The sequence below is a fragment of the Penicillium odoratum genome, assembly GCF_028828045.1.
Source record: "Penicillium odoratum strain IBT 22623 chromosome Unknown utg000005l_segment0_segment0, whole genome shotgun sequence".
Lineage (NCBI taxonomy): Eukaryota > Fungi > Ascomycota > Eurotiomycetes > Eurotiales > Aspergillaceae > Penicillium > Penicillium odoratum.
The window spans coordinates 7,182,093-7,198,984 of NW_026643147.1; the positions used below are offsets into that span (position 1 = coordinate 7,182,093).

Genomic DNA, 16,892 nt, shown 5'->3' on the forward strand with positions numbered 1-16,892 from the left:
GCTAACCGACTAAGCTCTATGGTCCCGCTTAGTTACGTGGAGCGGCGTTCTTGGGAGAAGCTTGGCCCGAATATGCTTAGTTAGGAACTAGTTCAGTTAGCGAAAGTCGCTAATTTGATTGGCTTATCACCTCAATTCGATGGAGATCTCAACCCATGGAGATCTCGGCGTCCACGGGTGGCTCCTTGATTAGGTTCGCCTAATGCAGGCTGCTTCCTGTAGACCCACTTAAGTCAAAAGGTCGAAAGTGGTCTGGCTGTGCTACAGCTGCTCAAAGGAGCGGGGCCAATCAGGTTTTAAATTTTGAGCGATATTTTAGCTTCGGCACTCAGTGCATCATTACGCTCTACCGAACTATTTCACTGCCTAAAAGACTAGCTAGTACAAACGAGGTACAAACTCCGTAGTAAACGAGTAAGCCGTTGAGAATCCGAACGAAGGTCGGCAGGAGTGGGGCCCACCCCGAAGGTTCTGGTCCGAAGTAGCCGATGATTTACCATCTTTGATGTATTATCCTTAGATGAACCCGACTCGTGGTTGTTTCTTACAGGTATAATTTGCCAAATCTCTTCATATATAACAGAGTCGAGTTTTTATACAATACAGTCTATAAATTAGATATCGTGATTTATCATGAATCAGATCATCCATTAGTGGTTTTGGGGCTATATGTTCGCAGGTTATGGTGGACCCATTTTACGGCTAAGCTCTAGGGTCCCGCTTGATTACGTGGCGCAGCGTTTTTAGGAGGAGCTTGGCCTATACTTGCTTACTTATGAACTAAAACGCTATGGTCTAACTAGATCTTTAGCTCCATTACTAACGAGCTCTTACTATCTCCCGGGCATTCTTTCCCCGATTGATCCTATTTTGCGGACCGGTAGTTCTCAGCAGTTAATCTTAAGTGTTCTACATTTGTCCCAGTCTCCATTCCTTGATCATCCCACACAAAAGTCCTTCAGATCTCCTTCCTACACGGCATATTTCTCTGTAAATCCACCGTGAAATCCTCGAACATCCGACATAGACTCAAAATCCCCATCCTCGACTGTCGACACGCCTACAGAATCAGCTGAAATTCTATCAGAGATGAATCATCAGCCTAGATCTCCTAGACTTTGGGGCAGTCCATTCGTGGATAAAGTCTTATAGTATGTACCTTTCTTTAGCTCGATTGATAGTCTACTAACCTGAAACCTATCTTAGTGTCATGCAAAACCTTTCTCAATGCATCGCGGTATATGGGGTCTTCTGCTCTAAAGTCCTTGAGGAGGATAAATACAGAAAATACTGCCCCCACTTTGTTGACTATGCTGCGTTCTTTGTATTCTTTATTCATGTTCTCCAAGTATACAGAAGATTGAAGAGAGAAGAGATATCACAAAGAGAAGATTAGTTTTCAAATACCATGATTGAACCCTTACCGAATTGATCAGATTCTGTAAAAAGCATTTCAAATATTCCATCATGGAATGAATAAAAGCTGATCGGACGATGTTGTTTGGATAACGGGACTGGCGGGGATAAGGGTATTTTAGGAGGCAAATCTCATTTCGAAGTTCCCTTCATGCCAGAATATCAAATCTCAGAGTTTTGATTCCGGCTTCCTACCCACATATGTTACATGCTAAATGCTAAGCTCAATGGTTTGTGGCATCATCCTGCCATGAAAATTGGCCTTTTCTTCTTCGAGCCATCTCTTCGATGAAGATAGCTATGACGAAGATGACCATGTTTTACTTGAATAGACAGCCTACTTTCATTCAACTTTTCAAGTCTACTATATACAATAAAGGGGGCTGCGAAGATTTTCCTTCCTCACCACCCTAGTGCCGAGGCCCGATCTCCTCACCAGGCACATACAGGACTGCCAAGCGTACTCGAACCATGGTAGAGTGAGTGGATATAACCACCCCTCGGCTGAAAGGAAAAAGTAGCAAAGCAAGAAGGAGCGGAGGTAGGTAAAATTGCCGGATTATGTGATGTCTGCCGAGATCGGCAGGCGGCTCATTTCCTCGGTACCAAGTAAATCACGGCAGCAGCAACGCGTAGAGGCTGGTTCCAGGTCACAAAGCCCCGTGGTTTTCGATATATGATGCGTAATAGGAAAATGAGCAGGACAAGGGCGCATTTTTAATAGTTCACAATTTTTTTTGACGATGTGGCATTGCCGCATTCAATGAAGTTGTCTACAGTGGATCGTAGTTAGGCCAGGGCGCGACCGTGACTCGCGCAAGTGAAGGCGCGTTGACGCAGACTTACTCACAACGCAACACGCTCTAATTAAGCTTCGGCTTCAAATCTACTGCCATTGCGGATAGTTAGATGATGGTGCTAACCACCAAATTTGCATGGCGCTGATTTTATTTTTCAGAATGAAGTCACCTGGACCGAGCATGGGAAGATATCTAGAGGTAGTATTTCTCAATATCTGAGGTCGGTCCGCTCTCTAGAGTCGGGTAGGTAGGGAGTGTTAAAGCCCTATCAACCCCTCGGGAATCCAGCTCATTGGATAGAAGGCTTTACCTCGCCCAACTGAGCTGCATACTAAACAATTGATAGCCTAACCTTCAGAGTAATCGTTGAATAGGTACATATAAGGTAAATGAAGCATGAAATAAGAAAAAGCAAAACGCACAACAGTCAATTAACTGCTTTTCACCACATAAGACATATTTTGTTGGTCGGAACTTCCTTCAGATGGTAGATACGGCTTAGATCCTCAAAACAGATTATTAGAGATTATAGCCTAAAATTTCTACATAAGTAGGTTCAGACATAGTAACGCGCCATGGCTAGTAACCCCAGTCACATCGTGAAATAAGCCGCACTAGGGGGTCGATATATGTGGCTTCTACTGATCAGGCCCGAATCACCCGACAATCACCCGACTCTCGCCCCTAGTCGTACGACCCTAACGTGGCGCTTACCCATTTCTGACCCAGGTGACACCCACCTGACTACTAGCTACATATAAGCCTATAGATAGTGTATAACTAGTCAGGCTGAGTAGTATACTAAAAAAAAAAACTCAGATCCCTATAGACACCTCTAAATTAGTTCTAAATAGTCTTGAATTCAATTTGGAGTTAGACCCAACCGTAACGTAAAATATATTGAGTTTTAAGGTCTATAATATCAAGATATAAAAGCATTTAGGGTCAGAAGATTAATTTCATTCAGCCCTGACCCACCTTTATCCCCTATAGTAAAAGCGATCACCCTGATTCATGTAGGCGCAATGGAATTACCCCCAGGGATTAGGAGGTAGAAGGCAAGGCAATTTGTGCCAAACAATGGTCTACCGTCATGGAAGATTTGTGATTTAACGGAGCATCTACCGGGCAATTCGCACTAATTTGAGATTTGAGTAGGCGCTTAAGATCAAGTGACAATTTGGAAAGATACCGAATAAGCATGATCATGGATGAAGAATCGCTGCAGACGTTGCATTTATATCCGGGGAGCATATCGAGTAGGGAAGTCCGCAAAATAGGGATCAAGAACTAGGATATGTGAAGGTTTTTGAAGTATGGCCCATTGTGGATCAATATGAAACTTTCCTCGGTTGGATGAAATGTTGGAGACTTGCGCTATTGGACTTGTGGATGATGTATTTGCTGTTAGATGCTGGCATAGCCAATAATAATATGTAATGTAGTAGGATTCATGTGATTACTGACCTGTGGCGTTTTTGTCGCCATTTCTTCCTCTCCACTTCATTGTTAGCCAGATTTGTCAGTTCCAAATTCAATTCATAGACGGATTATGGCCTAATTCTATGACATGCTAAAGCGACTAATGGATTCGATTCAAACCGGGCCAATCAAATAACAATTTGTTGCTCGTATTTTCTTCGATATTATTAGACATTTTCCTCCTCTTCAACATTATGAAAATGCTTCCGCATCAGCTGAGATATATCTTTAGCCCACATCCACGGCTTCTCAGTCCCTCCTGGCAATGAATTACAGTACTGCCAGCCCATAACACCACCAAAAGTCTGATATGTGTTGCCATTCTTATTCCCGGTCTCCTTGCTTGTCATATTCGCTGCAATTTCCGCAAGAGTGGCATCTACCCGATCGCAAGATAAAAAGCCATTCGTCTCGGGATTCGTGCTCTGGCCCATGAAAATCTTATCCATCTGCCACCCGCTTTTTGCAATAAACTCATAAGTGTCTGCCTTTTACTAAGTATGAATAGTCGAGGCAAACTCAAGGTCCATATCATCTTTAGTTAGGTTGTGATCCTAACCCACTTTTTTTCCCCTATAGTAAAAGGGATCTTTTTATAGGGAATAGAGTTCATCCTCCCACCCCCATAGGTTAGGGTAAATAAAATATATCAAAATCTAAGCTCTTTATAGCTAAGAAATATAACTGTAATAGACTTGAGAAGTGAAACTATGAAAGACCCCGAACTACTTTTTTTCTCCTATACTAAGAATCTCACCCGAAATGTAATGGTGTCTATTACAGTTACCGCTATAGGTTAGGTTAGGCTTTATACCCGGCACTCTCTCGCTAAGGTCAGCTAAGGTCATATGATACAACGTCAAAATAATACTTATCAGTTTTATGACACATTTCTACTACTCCCACGAATGATCTGATATTTGGTTTAACTCTAAAGTAGAGGGTGACCAAGAATACATTAAAATCTAAGCCCTATCCAAGTCCAGAATACAAATGCATCCTAGTCTTGAAATAATATTCTATCGCACCCTAATCTACCTTTTTCCCACCATACTTAAGAAGTCCACCCTAAATCCATCGTAGTATGATGGAATTACCCCTATAGGTTAGTTGACCGATAAGTCGAGGCCTTCATCAACTATTACTAGTAGATTATCGAATTAATATATAATGAATAGAGATTAAAGAAAGCTATGATTAGCTGGTAAAGTAGTTTCTTGTCACTTAAAAATTAGATTTAGTGTTATATAGTTCATATCGTCGATAAAACGTGGGTAAAAGCGAAGGGAAAACTCAAAATTCAGCAAAAATATACAGGGTCTATATCAGTGAGGTCAAATGTACCCTGGCCTTGGACGGGGTCTAATAGCTGTTCCCTTTTTTTCGTCTCTACGCTTTTACTAAGTAGCGGTGAAAACATTATATCTTGATAAGGGTAGTGATATCATATTATCTGTATCGTATTAAAGTCCCACACCTTTACTTGGTGAATTAATAAAAAATGAAAGTTGATTTGTGTACGCTTCATATAGCTATAAGTCATATATATGTTTTAATAGCTCGCAGACTCACGTATGCATACGTCAGGTAGTACAAACTTAAACGCTAACCCCCCCCTCCTGCAAGGACGGCCACTATATATGTACATACTATATGCACTGAGTAAGAAGAGAATATGATGGTGACGCGTATTATAGATTGTGCCCGTAAACAGAGTACTTATGCTTCTTCTATAATGAATTATATCGATTGATCGAACATTCCTACTATAACAATGTTACGCTCCTAAGGTATTGGCTTTAATCATATTCTTCCAATAGTTTATAGTAATGTACATTGTAGAACTATATGTACCTAGGATTATCGGTAAAATTTTGTGGACAATATTAACTTGTATGCACATGTGTAACGCTGCTATGCAAGGGGGCTAGGAAGGACATAGGTAGACAACCCTAACTAGCAATGTGGATTCCAATTTGCATCACAGAGTTACACTCCGTTTGCATAGGATAGCCATACTACCTTGAAAAATGCGGTCAGCCTATTCAGCTGAGTACAAGGGAGAGACTTGCGTGCAGGCTTTGTGCAGTCTTTATTACGTGGCATACCTCAACAGACATCATGAATGCCTAACTGCAAAGTGGATTGCCCCTTGAGGTGCCCCAATTTCCAAACATCAATTGCGGAATGCTGTGATCTCCTAAATGAATTTTTTTGATGCCTAACCGGTGTATGGACAGGTTTCGCCTCTTGGAATTGCCTGATTTCCAATATTACCTGCAGGATAGTGCCCACTTGAAGTTTATTAACAACCATTTCCCACCCTTTTTCAACCTATTTTCTCTAACGTTGGAAGACAAATCGAAGACAGATAGACTAACCAAGTTTCTCCAATGGCATCTCCCAACAAGAAGAACATACAGGGAGACATCTGGTAAGCCATGAACCTAGCCAAAGCTGCAGTCGAGAACTTCATACTGATCATATTAGGCCTCGTCTCCCTAAGAAACACGAGTTGTTTGTCTTTTTCCGGATCACCGACCCAAAGCTATTCAAGGAACACCTAAAGAAGCTCGTTCCCTTACTCACAACTGCTCGCGATGCTGAGAGGACCAGAGCTGAGATATACCAGAAGAAGGCCGCAGGCACTCTTCAAGGGCTCATCGAACTATCTGCTATTAATGTTGCCTTCTCTGCGAAGGGACTTGCAAAAGTAAGTCAGACATTAACCTGTCATTATACAAGCAACGCTAAGTCATGCCAGCTTAAAGCTGAGGCATTCAAAGATGATATCTTCAACAACGGAATGTGGGAGGACTTGACTTATCCTTTGCCAGGGGATGACAAGACAAAGCACAACGGCCTCGATGACCAGCATGATTGGTTCCATCAGTTCACTCCACGCAGCGGATATATCGACGGCGTCTTCATTATTACAGGTGATAGTCAAAAGACTTTGACTGTTACTCATGAGATGGTCAAAAACACCTTTGGTATTAACATTAAGGGCCGGGACCAGCCAAGCATGCAGCAAATTTTCCAACAACAGGGACATGTCCTTGAAGATGACAGAGAACAGTGAGGCACCTTTTCTTTGTCTAGAAACCTGAAATTTGACTTAATTATACGGTTTAGCTTCGGATGGGTTGATGGTATCTCTCAGCCCATTGTCATTGGTCTAGATACCGATCAAAAGGTCGAAGAAGCCAAAAAGGGCTTGAAGCCGATTCAGCCAGGGTAGAGTTTAACCCATCTTGACATGATCTTACTCAGGAATAATGATTTCTAACAGCCCATGCTAGTACGATTCTCGTTGGAGGCGAAGGCGATCAGTCAAACCACCCAGCTTGGGCCAAAGAAGGGAGCTTCATGGTCTTCCGCACATATGAGCAAAGAACACCAGAGTTTGTCCAGTATGTGTATCTCTTCAGCTTTGCTTTTTGAACTATTGTTAACAACCATCTCAGTTGGTGTGCTGGCAACATAAAAAAAATGGCTACCGGGAACATGACAGAAACAGCTGCAAACGAGCTTCGCAAATTCTCTTCCCGTATTGTAGGAAGATGGCCCAACGGTAGTTTCTCTTGACCACCTAAGTTTGTTTGATTCAGAGATATACTGATTTGTAATCTACAGGAGGTCCGCTCGAAGTTCACCCAGAAAAAGATCCCACACCTTTTTTTACTCCCGATCCATTGGTGAACAAGAAGCTCATGATTGAGGACTGGGAGAAAAAAGGTGAAGACGTGAAAGCCAAGCTTAAAGAGTTGGAAGAGATAAATCACTCGGATGCTTTCACTTACAACCCTGAGGACCAAACCAAGTGCCCTTACGCTGCCCACATCCGGAAGTGTGGGCCCCGAGATGACTTTCCTGGTTATGAGAAGCATCTGATGATGCGACGGGGAATCCCATACGGACCACAGACGGAGCAAAATGAAAAGGGCGGTTTTGTGTCCCAGCACGACCGAGGCCTCTTGTTTGTCTCCTACCAAAGCAGCATTGAAAATGGATTCCGATTTGTCCAGAAAGGTACATCATCCAGTTACAGGAAAAGTCAAGTTTATGGTTAACAATCTTTTTACAGTTTGGGCAAATGAAGAGGACAAGCCTGTTGATTTCACCAGCAAGTTGGGCAATGCCGGACCCCAAGGTATCGATGCTATCATCGGTCAAAGGCCTCCGGACTGGCGCCACGAGGAGGATGTTACCAAATACGAGGATCCAGCTCCAGTTGCCAATTTTCCCGATATTGAGAAGCCTGTGCCAAAGAACAACAAGCATTTTATCCCCCTTGAGCGCTGGGTGATCCCTCGTGGTGGTGAATACTTCTTCGCTCCTTCGATTTCCGGATTGAAAGATACTCTTTGCAATTGAGCATATGGTTCCTGCCGAGGCAAATAAATCCATTGGGTGATTTTATGCTAGGAAATTTCGGGCTTTGAATTTTCTGTTGGATAGTCTAGTTCTTTGCGCATCTCTCGGTAACTAATATGCTTCGAACTACGTTACCCTTCGCGTTGATTAGAATCAATCCTCCTTCAATTAAATCAAATATCTGTGATATCCAAGATTGTAGAAGAATGAAAATAGACAGTGCAGGTTAGTAATTCATGGATTGATTAAAATCACAAACCGTTGTCCGGGTTGTTGTTCGCAAAGCGAGTTGTGTGGTCTTCTAGATCCTGAGAATACTGCAAACATATATATATCTTTAGGTAGAATACGTCTCGGCTCCCAATGTTGATAATAGAGTTCTTTATGTCCCTGATAGTGCTACATATGTAGTGTGAAGCAAGTTGGTCCCGTGTATGTATTCAATTCCACCAACCTTACAAGGTTGGAATCAATTACATGTCGCGCGGAGTGGTTTGATATGTGTGCGTCCTCTTATGGCGCGCTTGGTACCTGACATTGAAATGGTAAGTCTTTGTTCTATATTCCACAGATACACACTTGTTTCCCGCCAAGCTGTGAAAATATGATTCAAGCTTCGATCATTTCATCAAGTATATCAACTCTCTAGAACCTTAGATCACTGAGATCTGGTTTCGTACTATCGATGCCTTAAAAAATTTTGATGCAAGCAGAAAGTGCACGTATCGCAAAACCTCATTGAAACACCAATTGAAGACGTAAAAATGAACGTCCGAGCAACTCAACAGGACTGGATACTGTTACATTCCGCGAACAAAAAGCGGGTCTATTTAGACAGGGTTTACGGAGCGGGACGACCCACATTGAGCAGATGGATCGTCGTCATACATTCTGTGCTACGCGAGGCGTGGATCCACATATTATGCATGTTTGTGGGACCAATCAATCGAGTCCAATGCACAAGAAGGTCTACATATTCGATTCTTGATGTTACACTGAACGCTTCTGGACCGATAGTGATTTCCAGTTGAAACAATGTTTCATTCCTTTACACGATAACATGAATCCCGCTGGAGAAGGCAGATCCCCCTGTCCACGGATGCCAATAGCTTTAAAATTTGTGTACCCAAGGATGATGAGCTTGATAATAAATTATAATAGATTGAATCTAAAAATTGGATGGAGACTATTCCTATAAATTCCCTCTAAATCCCGAAAGCAAAGTGGTCTAAAACACTCATCCTCTGAATTTTCTAATTCATACACAATTGAATTTTTCCAAAATTGTGTTCCTCCGAACTTGATTTCCTCCGCCCTCTCAATATGCAGCTCTCATTCCTCCTTCAAGCCACTCTTGCGTTGGTCATCTCTAGCGCCTGGGCCCAGAACGCCCCGGTAACCGCCGATAACACTCCTACCTGCCTTCGTATTTGTCGCGATGACCCTGTTGAGTGCCAGGCCGGCTGGGTCTCTGCTCAGATTGCTGCAGAAGGCGAGGAGGTATGTACCCACTTTACCTGCCCCATGAATTGATACTAACTTGTGGAGAAGGCTTGCTGGACTTGCTGCAGCGAGTAATTTGCCAAAATACCACCAATGAAAAAATGAGGATTACCCGTATCGAAGTTGCATATGGTTGGAACTTGGACTACTTGCTGTAAAGTACATCGGCCCATGGTCTGGATGACGTCAGTTCTGTAAAATAGTCTTTCTGCATCCTGAGCTTGGTGGAATAATAGTGCTGTTGCAGGACAATTTCGCAATACAGTTGCCGTATCATCATTATTAGTACTCAGCACTTGAGGCTTCGATATTCTGTTTGCAATTCAATTCCCAAAACCCCATCTGGTGTATTATGATACAAAAAATCTCCCTACGTAAATCAAGGCTTTTTCTCTTTTATGGAAAACCCTGGAATTCTTTGACAAAATATTGATTGTGTAACCGGGACGTACACTGGCAGCACTTGAGTAGGTTCTGAGATAAATCGCCATACATATATCACTCAAGTGCTGTATGAGATAGTCACACAAACCTTGCCCACTAGCAGCACAAAATTTCAGTGATCCTATTTTACCGTTGAAGACATTTCGGGAACCTATACAGAGCTAGGCGGGTCACCGGGCATGTGAAGATTGACAAAGATACCAGGTATCTGGGAGTTGGCGCTGTACTCATGGTTGTTGCCTTCGACTTCTACACATGTTGGAATAATACCGAAGTGAGATTCAATTTCTATTCTTGGGTCATCACCTAATAAATGATAGGGTTACTCGCATTCAGTCGATCCAGAATCTAAAACAAACTCGTCAGTGATAAGTCGAGGGTTAATCTTCCATGGATGTACTCATACCCAATCGTTAAGGTCAGCATCGTTCTCTCTGAAATTCTCGAAGCCAACATCCAGATGCTCTGATTAGAATGTCAGCCTGATTGATCCTTTTCGCTCTATCGTTCATCATTTATCACTCACCAGCAGTCACATTGACGTTCTGGGGGACAAGACTGTTCATCTCCCAGCTTTTCAAAAATTCGGTAGCCTCGGGCGCATTACCCACCTGGCTAAGGTCGTATCGGACGGCTGCTTTAAGTTAGCAATTTTGTCAGTTCAGAGCCATGATAAAGTCTTACCTTCTTCTCCGTAGCCATTGGCTCTTACAAAGTTGAGTGATGCTCTAATCTCATCTTCGTATGTCGAAGTAGGCTCCTCATTTGGACATCCGTCGGTGACCGTCAGGATGAGTAATGGCCGTTTCAATGTGTTACCATTTTTCACTGGTCCGTAGAGGAAATCTTCCAAAACTTTGTCTTTTAGGTTTGTGCCCAGCCTGGTTGATCCATCGGGGGTAAAAGTCATCTTCGAGGAAAGATCACTGGGACTGATGTCATTGAGCTTGTCGCTCTTGTTTATGAAGCGCAGATCGACGAGGGCGCCCTCTGGAGGCGCAGCCTGTGTAATAAGGCTTGCTATTCGTTGAACCATGGTTGCTTGCCGATCCATACGGTTGTCATTCTTCATAGAGCCACTGTCATCTGAGGTAAACAAACTTTAGCATCCTATACATCCGCAAATCAATTATTTGACCTACCGCAGTAAAAGACAGGCTTATACAATGCTTGGCGGGACATGATGGTCACGTTCCTAGGCGTTGCACCCGGGAAAGCTGAATTGCTCAGAATCCTCGCTGAGTTCTCGGCTACCTGAGCCACGTACTCGCTACCAGTAGGGTAGAAGTCCTCAAGACCCTTTGCTTGGATGAAGTTGTCAAGGTTTGACTTGAACTCCTCTGTCGTCCGAGGATTTGGGATTTGCTAGTTTGGATCAGCCAATCTGGAATGAAATTGATAGAAATGAGAAGAGACATACGCCTGGTGTTGGTTCCGACAATGCAGCAACACGGTTGATAGCATTAAGGCCAACATCCTTGAAGTTTTTGAAGTAGGCTAGAGCGAATAATCCAGAGCTCACGAGAAAGTTCTCTAACTCGGGCTTCCATTCTGGCGCCTCGTCTTTGGGCCGAATGGCCTTATGGACGGCAGTATTGGTGGACTTGTCAGCAAGCTTCTTGGGGGTCTCGCCAATTTCATTGGCCTTATCCATAGATGCTCCTGCCTGTACGAGGGCGCGAATGGCCTCGGGGCTGGTGCCTTGTCGGATCGCCGACATCAAAGGAGTGTCACCTTTCGGGTCTGAGACTGGCTCATCCGACTTGGCATCGTGCTTGAGCAGCAGTGCAACAATGCGACCGCTGTTTGGGGCTTGAGTGGCCGCATAGATAGGGCTCTTGCCACCCGGAGGCACTCTATTGGCGTCGGCACCGGCTTGAAGGAGAAGCTTCACTGCACCTACGTGGCCGTGACGGATTGCAACATCAAGGGCTGTGTCACCATAGATATCCTCATCATTAACTTCGAATTGTATGAGGAGTTGACCAAGTTTCTCTAGATTGAGAGTTCCACTCCTCGCGTGGGTGTGAAGATTTTCCGTCATGGTGAAGTGCCCGGTCAAGTAGCGGCTAGGCAAGGCTTGATTTTGAGATTTCAGCAGGGTGAGATACTCTCATCAAGGACTTCATCGCAGCCGTACTTATACCCTGGGCTAGACGCCATGGCACCATTTCTGTAGCTGTATGACAGCGTAACCGTGCCTATTAACACGTAATGCCCACGGGCTCACCTCGCTTCTGTGAATGCACACGATCTATCACCCAGCTTGCGCATGTTTCAAGGTAAAACGATCATCTTTCCAAAACCCGCCTCGGAATGAACGAGAACTCAGGCATGCATTCAAAGCACTGACGTCAAATCAAATGGCGGTCGGTTCTCCCAGTCGTTGATCACCAGAACGTGACATCAATTTTCTAGAAACGTACCTAAGCTGATTGGTTCAGTGGGGTTACACAACAGCTTCTCCCTTGAGTGGATGTCCGAATGATCGCTAGTGCCTGCAATATGGGCCTGTAGTCAGTTGGGTTGTTTTTTTCCATCGGCACCACATGTGCAGCTTGGATCACTCATACGCCGTGAAACATTAAGCTGAACCCTAATGCTGTAGACGACATATTTTGACCATATCTCGTCAGAGTGGGTATCTGATCTAGCCGATGGGAGTAGTTGAGCCGAACAGGTATCCCCAGTTGAAGAATCTCGCCAAAAGATCGATCTCCTTCCTCATTTTTTTCTCCTGTTTGTTTGATCTATCTTCGACAGCATTTCATGGGAATAGCGTGAGAGCTTACGTCGAATCCTGTCTCCGGGCTATCACCTTCATGGAAGTAACATATCGTTTTCCTTTTCTTAATTCAGGCGACTATGGCTTTTGTGCGCTGGTTCTAGACCCTTGCAGCAGAGTATCGGTGAAGAGGAGGCTAGTGGCGCAGCTGATTGTTGCATTTGGACCTAGACTCCTCTTGGGCTGCTCCGCACCCGCACGGATACCTAGGATCATTGTTCTACTGCAGCTAAGAAGGTTAAAGAGAGATCTGGAACCATAAGTGGGGAGCGGAGCCGGTAGAACACTGACCGGCCCCAATCCGCCTCCAGCATCATTGGTCTCGAACGCATGCCCCCTTCTGTCTTTCTGAGCGGCGATCAAATTCAAGTTTTTTCGAATCTGTTCATTTGATAACTCGTGAAACCTTGGAACGTAACCTCGCCCCCAAGTACGAGCATGTTAGGTGGCATCAATGATGTTATTGATATATTGTTGATGTTCGCGGCGGGAGGGTCGGCTAGCCCGGCTCCCTGCAGATCGGTTCGGGAATTAGAAGGCGGACCACTGTAGGTAGAAAGTAAGACCCACAAGGTCCAGATACAAAGAACAAAGGGCTCGTAACTTCGATTTGGGGATCAGCTCCTATGTTGTAACTAAATTGTGAATTGACAGCGCCGGGGAGGAAAGTGGAATCCTTACTATCTCGAATCCGGCTCCCCGCTGACCGTCTAAAGGAAATAAATTAGAGATTGCAACACTGTTGCCACATAATTCAGGCTCCACATCGTTGAACACCACTCAAGGCAACGGGAAAAAAAAAAAAAAAACAGAAGATACACAGAAGACCTAAGTATCATATCATTGTTGCTACTATCCAAAATTGAATAGACTAGTTGGTTGGAAAGGTCCCTGAAAAAGCGTTTCTATTCAAATGGCGTTGCTAGATACCCAAAATCTTATGGAGGCATGCCTAGGCACGCTCGAGACCAATGGCCCGAGAAAGCACTTGATATCTAGTCTGTCAGATGTTTACTCGTACACCATAGTAAACTCAGTAAAATCTTATTATGTTTCTCTCCCCTTGGCGCTATCTGCCACCACTGTATCCTCTGAATATATCCTACCGTCATCATCTCTGGAGATTTTCCATAGGTTTTGAGAGCACGCATGCCTAACTCGTGAATCAAAGAAGCTGACCAGAACTCCACTTTGATGACTGGGTAGGAACCCTCTCCTGTCCGTGCGACCTCATGTAGCAGGATCTGTCTTTGCCGTCTGTGCTCCACATGAAACGCACACACTTCTTCGCGCCCTTGTAGTTAGCGCACCTCTCTGCGCAGTCCTTGAAAGAGTTGGCCCTTCCACTACCCAGGTCCGAGAAACCCTCATCGTCAACTACACAGAAGTTAGTCCATCATGATTCTCAATATGATATGTTTCAGGGTAAACAAACGTTTGCCGTAGTAAATCTTGAACTTCTCATTTCCAGCATCGATAATGCATAGATCATCACGAGGCTCTGTGACTCGATAATTAGTCTGGGATCAAATACAAAATCGCACTTCTGTCAGAGTGGTAAGATCACGCTACTTACCGGCGTCGTAGATGTTCGTACGGCATTTTCCATCAGGACCTTCTCCGTTGCACTCGATCTCTAAAGCATCATATAACTGCTGAAGCCCCGACAATTTGCCCTTGAGGGTCGTGATTTGAGAATTGAGCGCCGCGATCTCATCGTTCTTGTGATCGAGCTGCAACTCCAGGGCTGATTTGTCATTCTCACACTTCTGCTTGTCAAGATTGATATCTCCCTTTTCAGTTTCACACTTCTGGTGTTTCAAACGCCATTCTTCTTTTTTCTGTTCAAACTGCTCAGCCTCCCGACGGCAGTCCTTTTCGTTGTTTTGCAAGGTAAGCTTCTCAGCTTCGCATTGAGTCAATTTGGCAGGATCTTGCCGGTTGCTGAGGCAATTTTGGAGCTTTTGATCAGTTTCCGCAAGCTTTTCTTCACACCCAGGCTCAGGGGCTGGGGGCTCAACAACATCATCGACGACCTTCGCGACCGAAATAAATGTCGTAGCTTCTTTTTGATTCTTATTGTCACCTTGGACAAAGAAGCACTTGTCAGCTCGATTCCCAAGCTTTCGGTAGGAAATTGCGTCACATCCTTCAGCTGCACATTGAGAAGCACAATCCTGGACGTTCAGTGCCTGCCTGTGCGTCGGATTGAGTGATACGAGAATTGAATCGCAGGTCCACTTCCAGAGGACGCCGTCGATTAAGACCTCGCCTTCTTTGGTACCTGGATCAGAGCAGCAAGAGTTGGGATTATCCGATTCCAAACAAGATGGAATAACTTCCGTGAAGGCAATCCAGGCTTCATCAGACTTCTGGTCCATGTTGTCGCCAATCAAGAAGAAGCAGTTCTTTCCACCACGAGCTGGCTGGCCCTTTGCTTTGAAAGCTGATGCTTCACAGGATGGGTCGGCCGCGCACTCCGATGCACACTCATGAGCATTATTGTAAGTTTGGGCATTGTTCGAATTGAGGGATATCAACTTCGACCCACAAGTGAACACGAAAGTACGGCCAGAAATGACCACCTCGCCAGTCGTTGCTCCCCCGGTACAGCAGGCGTTGGGATCACTGGAGGCCAGACATGCCGAGGATCCGCCAATCGGGATTTGGTCGGTAGCGAAGGCAAAGGCTGCGCTTAGCAGCAGGAGCGAGGATTTGACAATCATGGTCAAAGCGAAGGACTGAATGATGGTTGTAGCAGGAAAGAAAGCACTGGATGCTCTCCAAACTCAAGTAAATAGCTGAGGAATGCGGCGATCAAGCTCCCCACAGCTCTTGTCTCACTAGCGTAGCAATGGGGCTCCACTTACATGGTAAGACATGACGTAGAACTATGCGGCCATTAAGAGGGTGGAAATGAGATGTAAGGATAATATATAGATTATCGAATTACATGAGTGGACCCAGAAGTGGGTAGCTACCTGAAGTACTGGAATGGTCTGATCATTCAGTTCATCTCAGCCTTCCAAAGTATGTGGGTCTGTACCATCGTAGCCATGAAGCAGCCACCTAATTCCCAGGAAACATAGGGAAGGGGCCGAATAGTTCCGCAAAATATGACCAGTACATGGTTTTGCCTCGTTTGGGTTGCACAGCATGCTCATCGAATTGGAGATCAGGATGATGAATAATTATGGCCATATTCCAAATGTAGTCCTCCTGTAGAAGAGTCATACACCCACAGAAAGCAACGGTGCAGATATCACCGTTCCCATATTCAGGTACACTGATTATGTCTGCAATTGATTTCGATCTCGGCAGACCTTAATGTTAGCAGTGAAACAGGTCTATCCCTTAGATTTTGCTAGTCATCGTACATATACAGAAAAGCTTATCATTAGAGCTTGTTGTTGCTTTTACTGCACTCGTGTTAATTGTCTTTGCCTTGAAGAGATCGAGCTACACATGTGGACATATGCAGGTTCGACATATTATAAGACGACCCAGAGCCTAAAGCAATTAATTGCTAAAGGGTAGTGAATGATTAGTAGATAATGGAGACCTGGAGGAGAAGACTATGTCCTCTTGTTCAATTTACTTCAAATATGGAACGTCATTTTATCAACATATGAACGGTCTCAGAGATGGATATGTGCCCCCACTCAAATGTTTGAAGCTATTAGTAGATAGCATATTTCCAAGGTTCCAATGTTGCACATGTGATTGCGTTCTGATTCGCATATGTTCATAAACTTGGCTTCGACCACCAGAACATTTAAACGATCCCGACCCACCGCTTAACACGACTTTCTACGTGGCTAAGATTGATAATTGGAACATTGCATTCTTCTTGGCTGGTGAGACTTTTTGGGTAGCTGGCCGATTGGAAACTCGAGGCGTTCTTACATGGCAGTTTTAAATAATCTTATATAGCACATTTTGTAACGTTGACTATATATGTAAGTGTGTTATCGAGATGATGAAGTTCGTTGACACTACTATGGGGCTATTGTCAAGGCCAAAGATCTTTCCTGACGGTGAAGGGAAGGAACATCGGATGCCTACCTGGGCAGTGATATTCTTCT

At 44.3% G+C, this 16,892-nt stretch overlaps 5 protein-coding genes across 5 annotated transcripts; 2 read left to right on the plus strand and 3 right to left on the minus strand.

Annotated features, from left to right (window-relative positions):
- Positions 1-3,865: 3,865 nt before the first annotated feature.
- On the minus strand, positions 3,866-4,132 carry N7520_008278 (glycoside hydrolase family 18 protein; the record flags this gene model as incomplete). Its single annotated transcript, XM_057142212.1, has 1 exon — positions 3,866-4,132. The coding sequence occupies one exon, from the start codon at positions 4,130-4,132 to the stop codon at positions 3,866-3,868; it is 267 nt and encodes an 88-aa protein (XP_056996218.1).
- A 1,959-nt stretch (positions 4,133-6,091) lies between these two features.
- On the plus strand, positions 6,092-8,075 carry N7520_008279 (Dyp-type peroxidase; the record flags this gene model as incomplete). Its single annotated transcript, XM_057142213.1, has 8 exons — positions 6,092-6,132; positions 6,189-6,411; positions 6,463-6,776; positions 6,834-6,935; positions 7,001-7,111; positions 7,166-7,272; positions 7,335-7,730; positions 7,786-8,075. 8 exons carry the CDS (start codon positions 6,092-6,094, stop codon positions 8,073-8,075), a joined length of 1,584 nt encoding a protein of 527 aa, XP_056996219.1.
- Positions 8,076-9,398: 1,323 nt separating this feature from the next.
- Positions 9,399-9,653, plus strand: N7520_008280 (uncharacterized protein; the record flags this gene model as incomplete). Its single annotated transcript, XM_057142214.1, has 2 exons — positions 9,399-9,575; positions 9,627-9,653. 2 exons carry the CDS (start codon positions 9,399-9,401, stop codon positions 9,651-9,653), a joined length of 204 nt encoding a protein of 67 aa, XP_056996220.1.
- Positions 9,654-10,422: 769 nt separating this feature from the next.
- Positions 10,423-12,066, minus strand: N7520_008281 (ankyrin repeat protein; the record flags this gene model as incomplete). Its single annotated transcript, XM_057142215.1, has 5 exons — positions 10,423-10,487; positions 10,549-10,656; positions 10,707-11,108; positions 11,165-11,387; positions 11,443-12,066. The coding sequence occupies 5 exons, from the start codon at positions 12,064-12,066 to the stop codon at positions 10,423-10,425; spliced, it is 1,422 nt and encodes a 473-aa protein (XP_056996221.1).
- A 1,906-nt stretch (positions 12,067-13,972) lies between these two features.
- N7520_008282 (uncharacterized protein) lies at positions 13,973-15,533 on the minus strand (the record flags this gene model as incomplete). Its single annotated transcript, XM_057142216.1, has 3 exons — positions 13,973-14,184; positions 14,243-14,308; positions 14,384-15,533. The coding sequence occupies 3 exons, from the start codon at positions 15,531-15,533 to the stop codon at positions 13,973-13,975; spliced, it is 1,428 nt and encodes a 475-aa protein (XP_056996222.1).
- Positions 15,534-16,892: the final 1,359 nt, after the last annotated feature.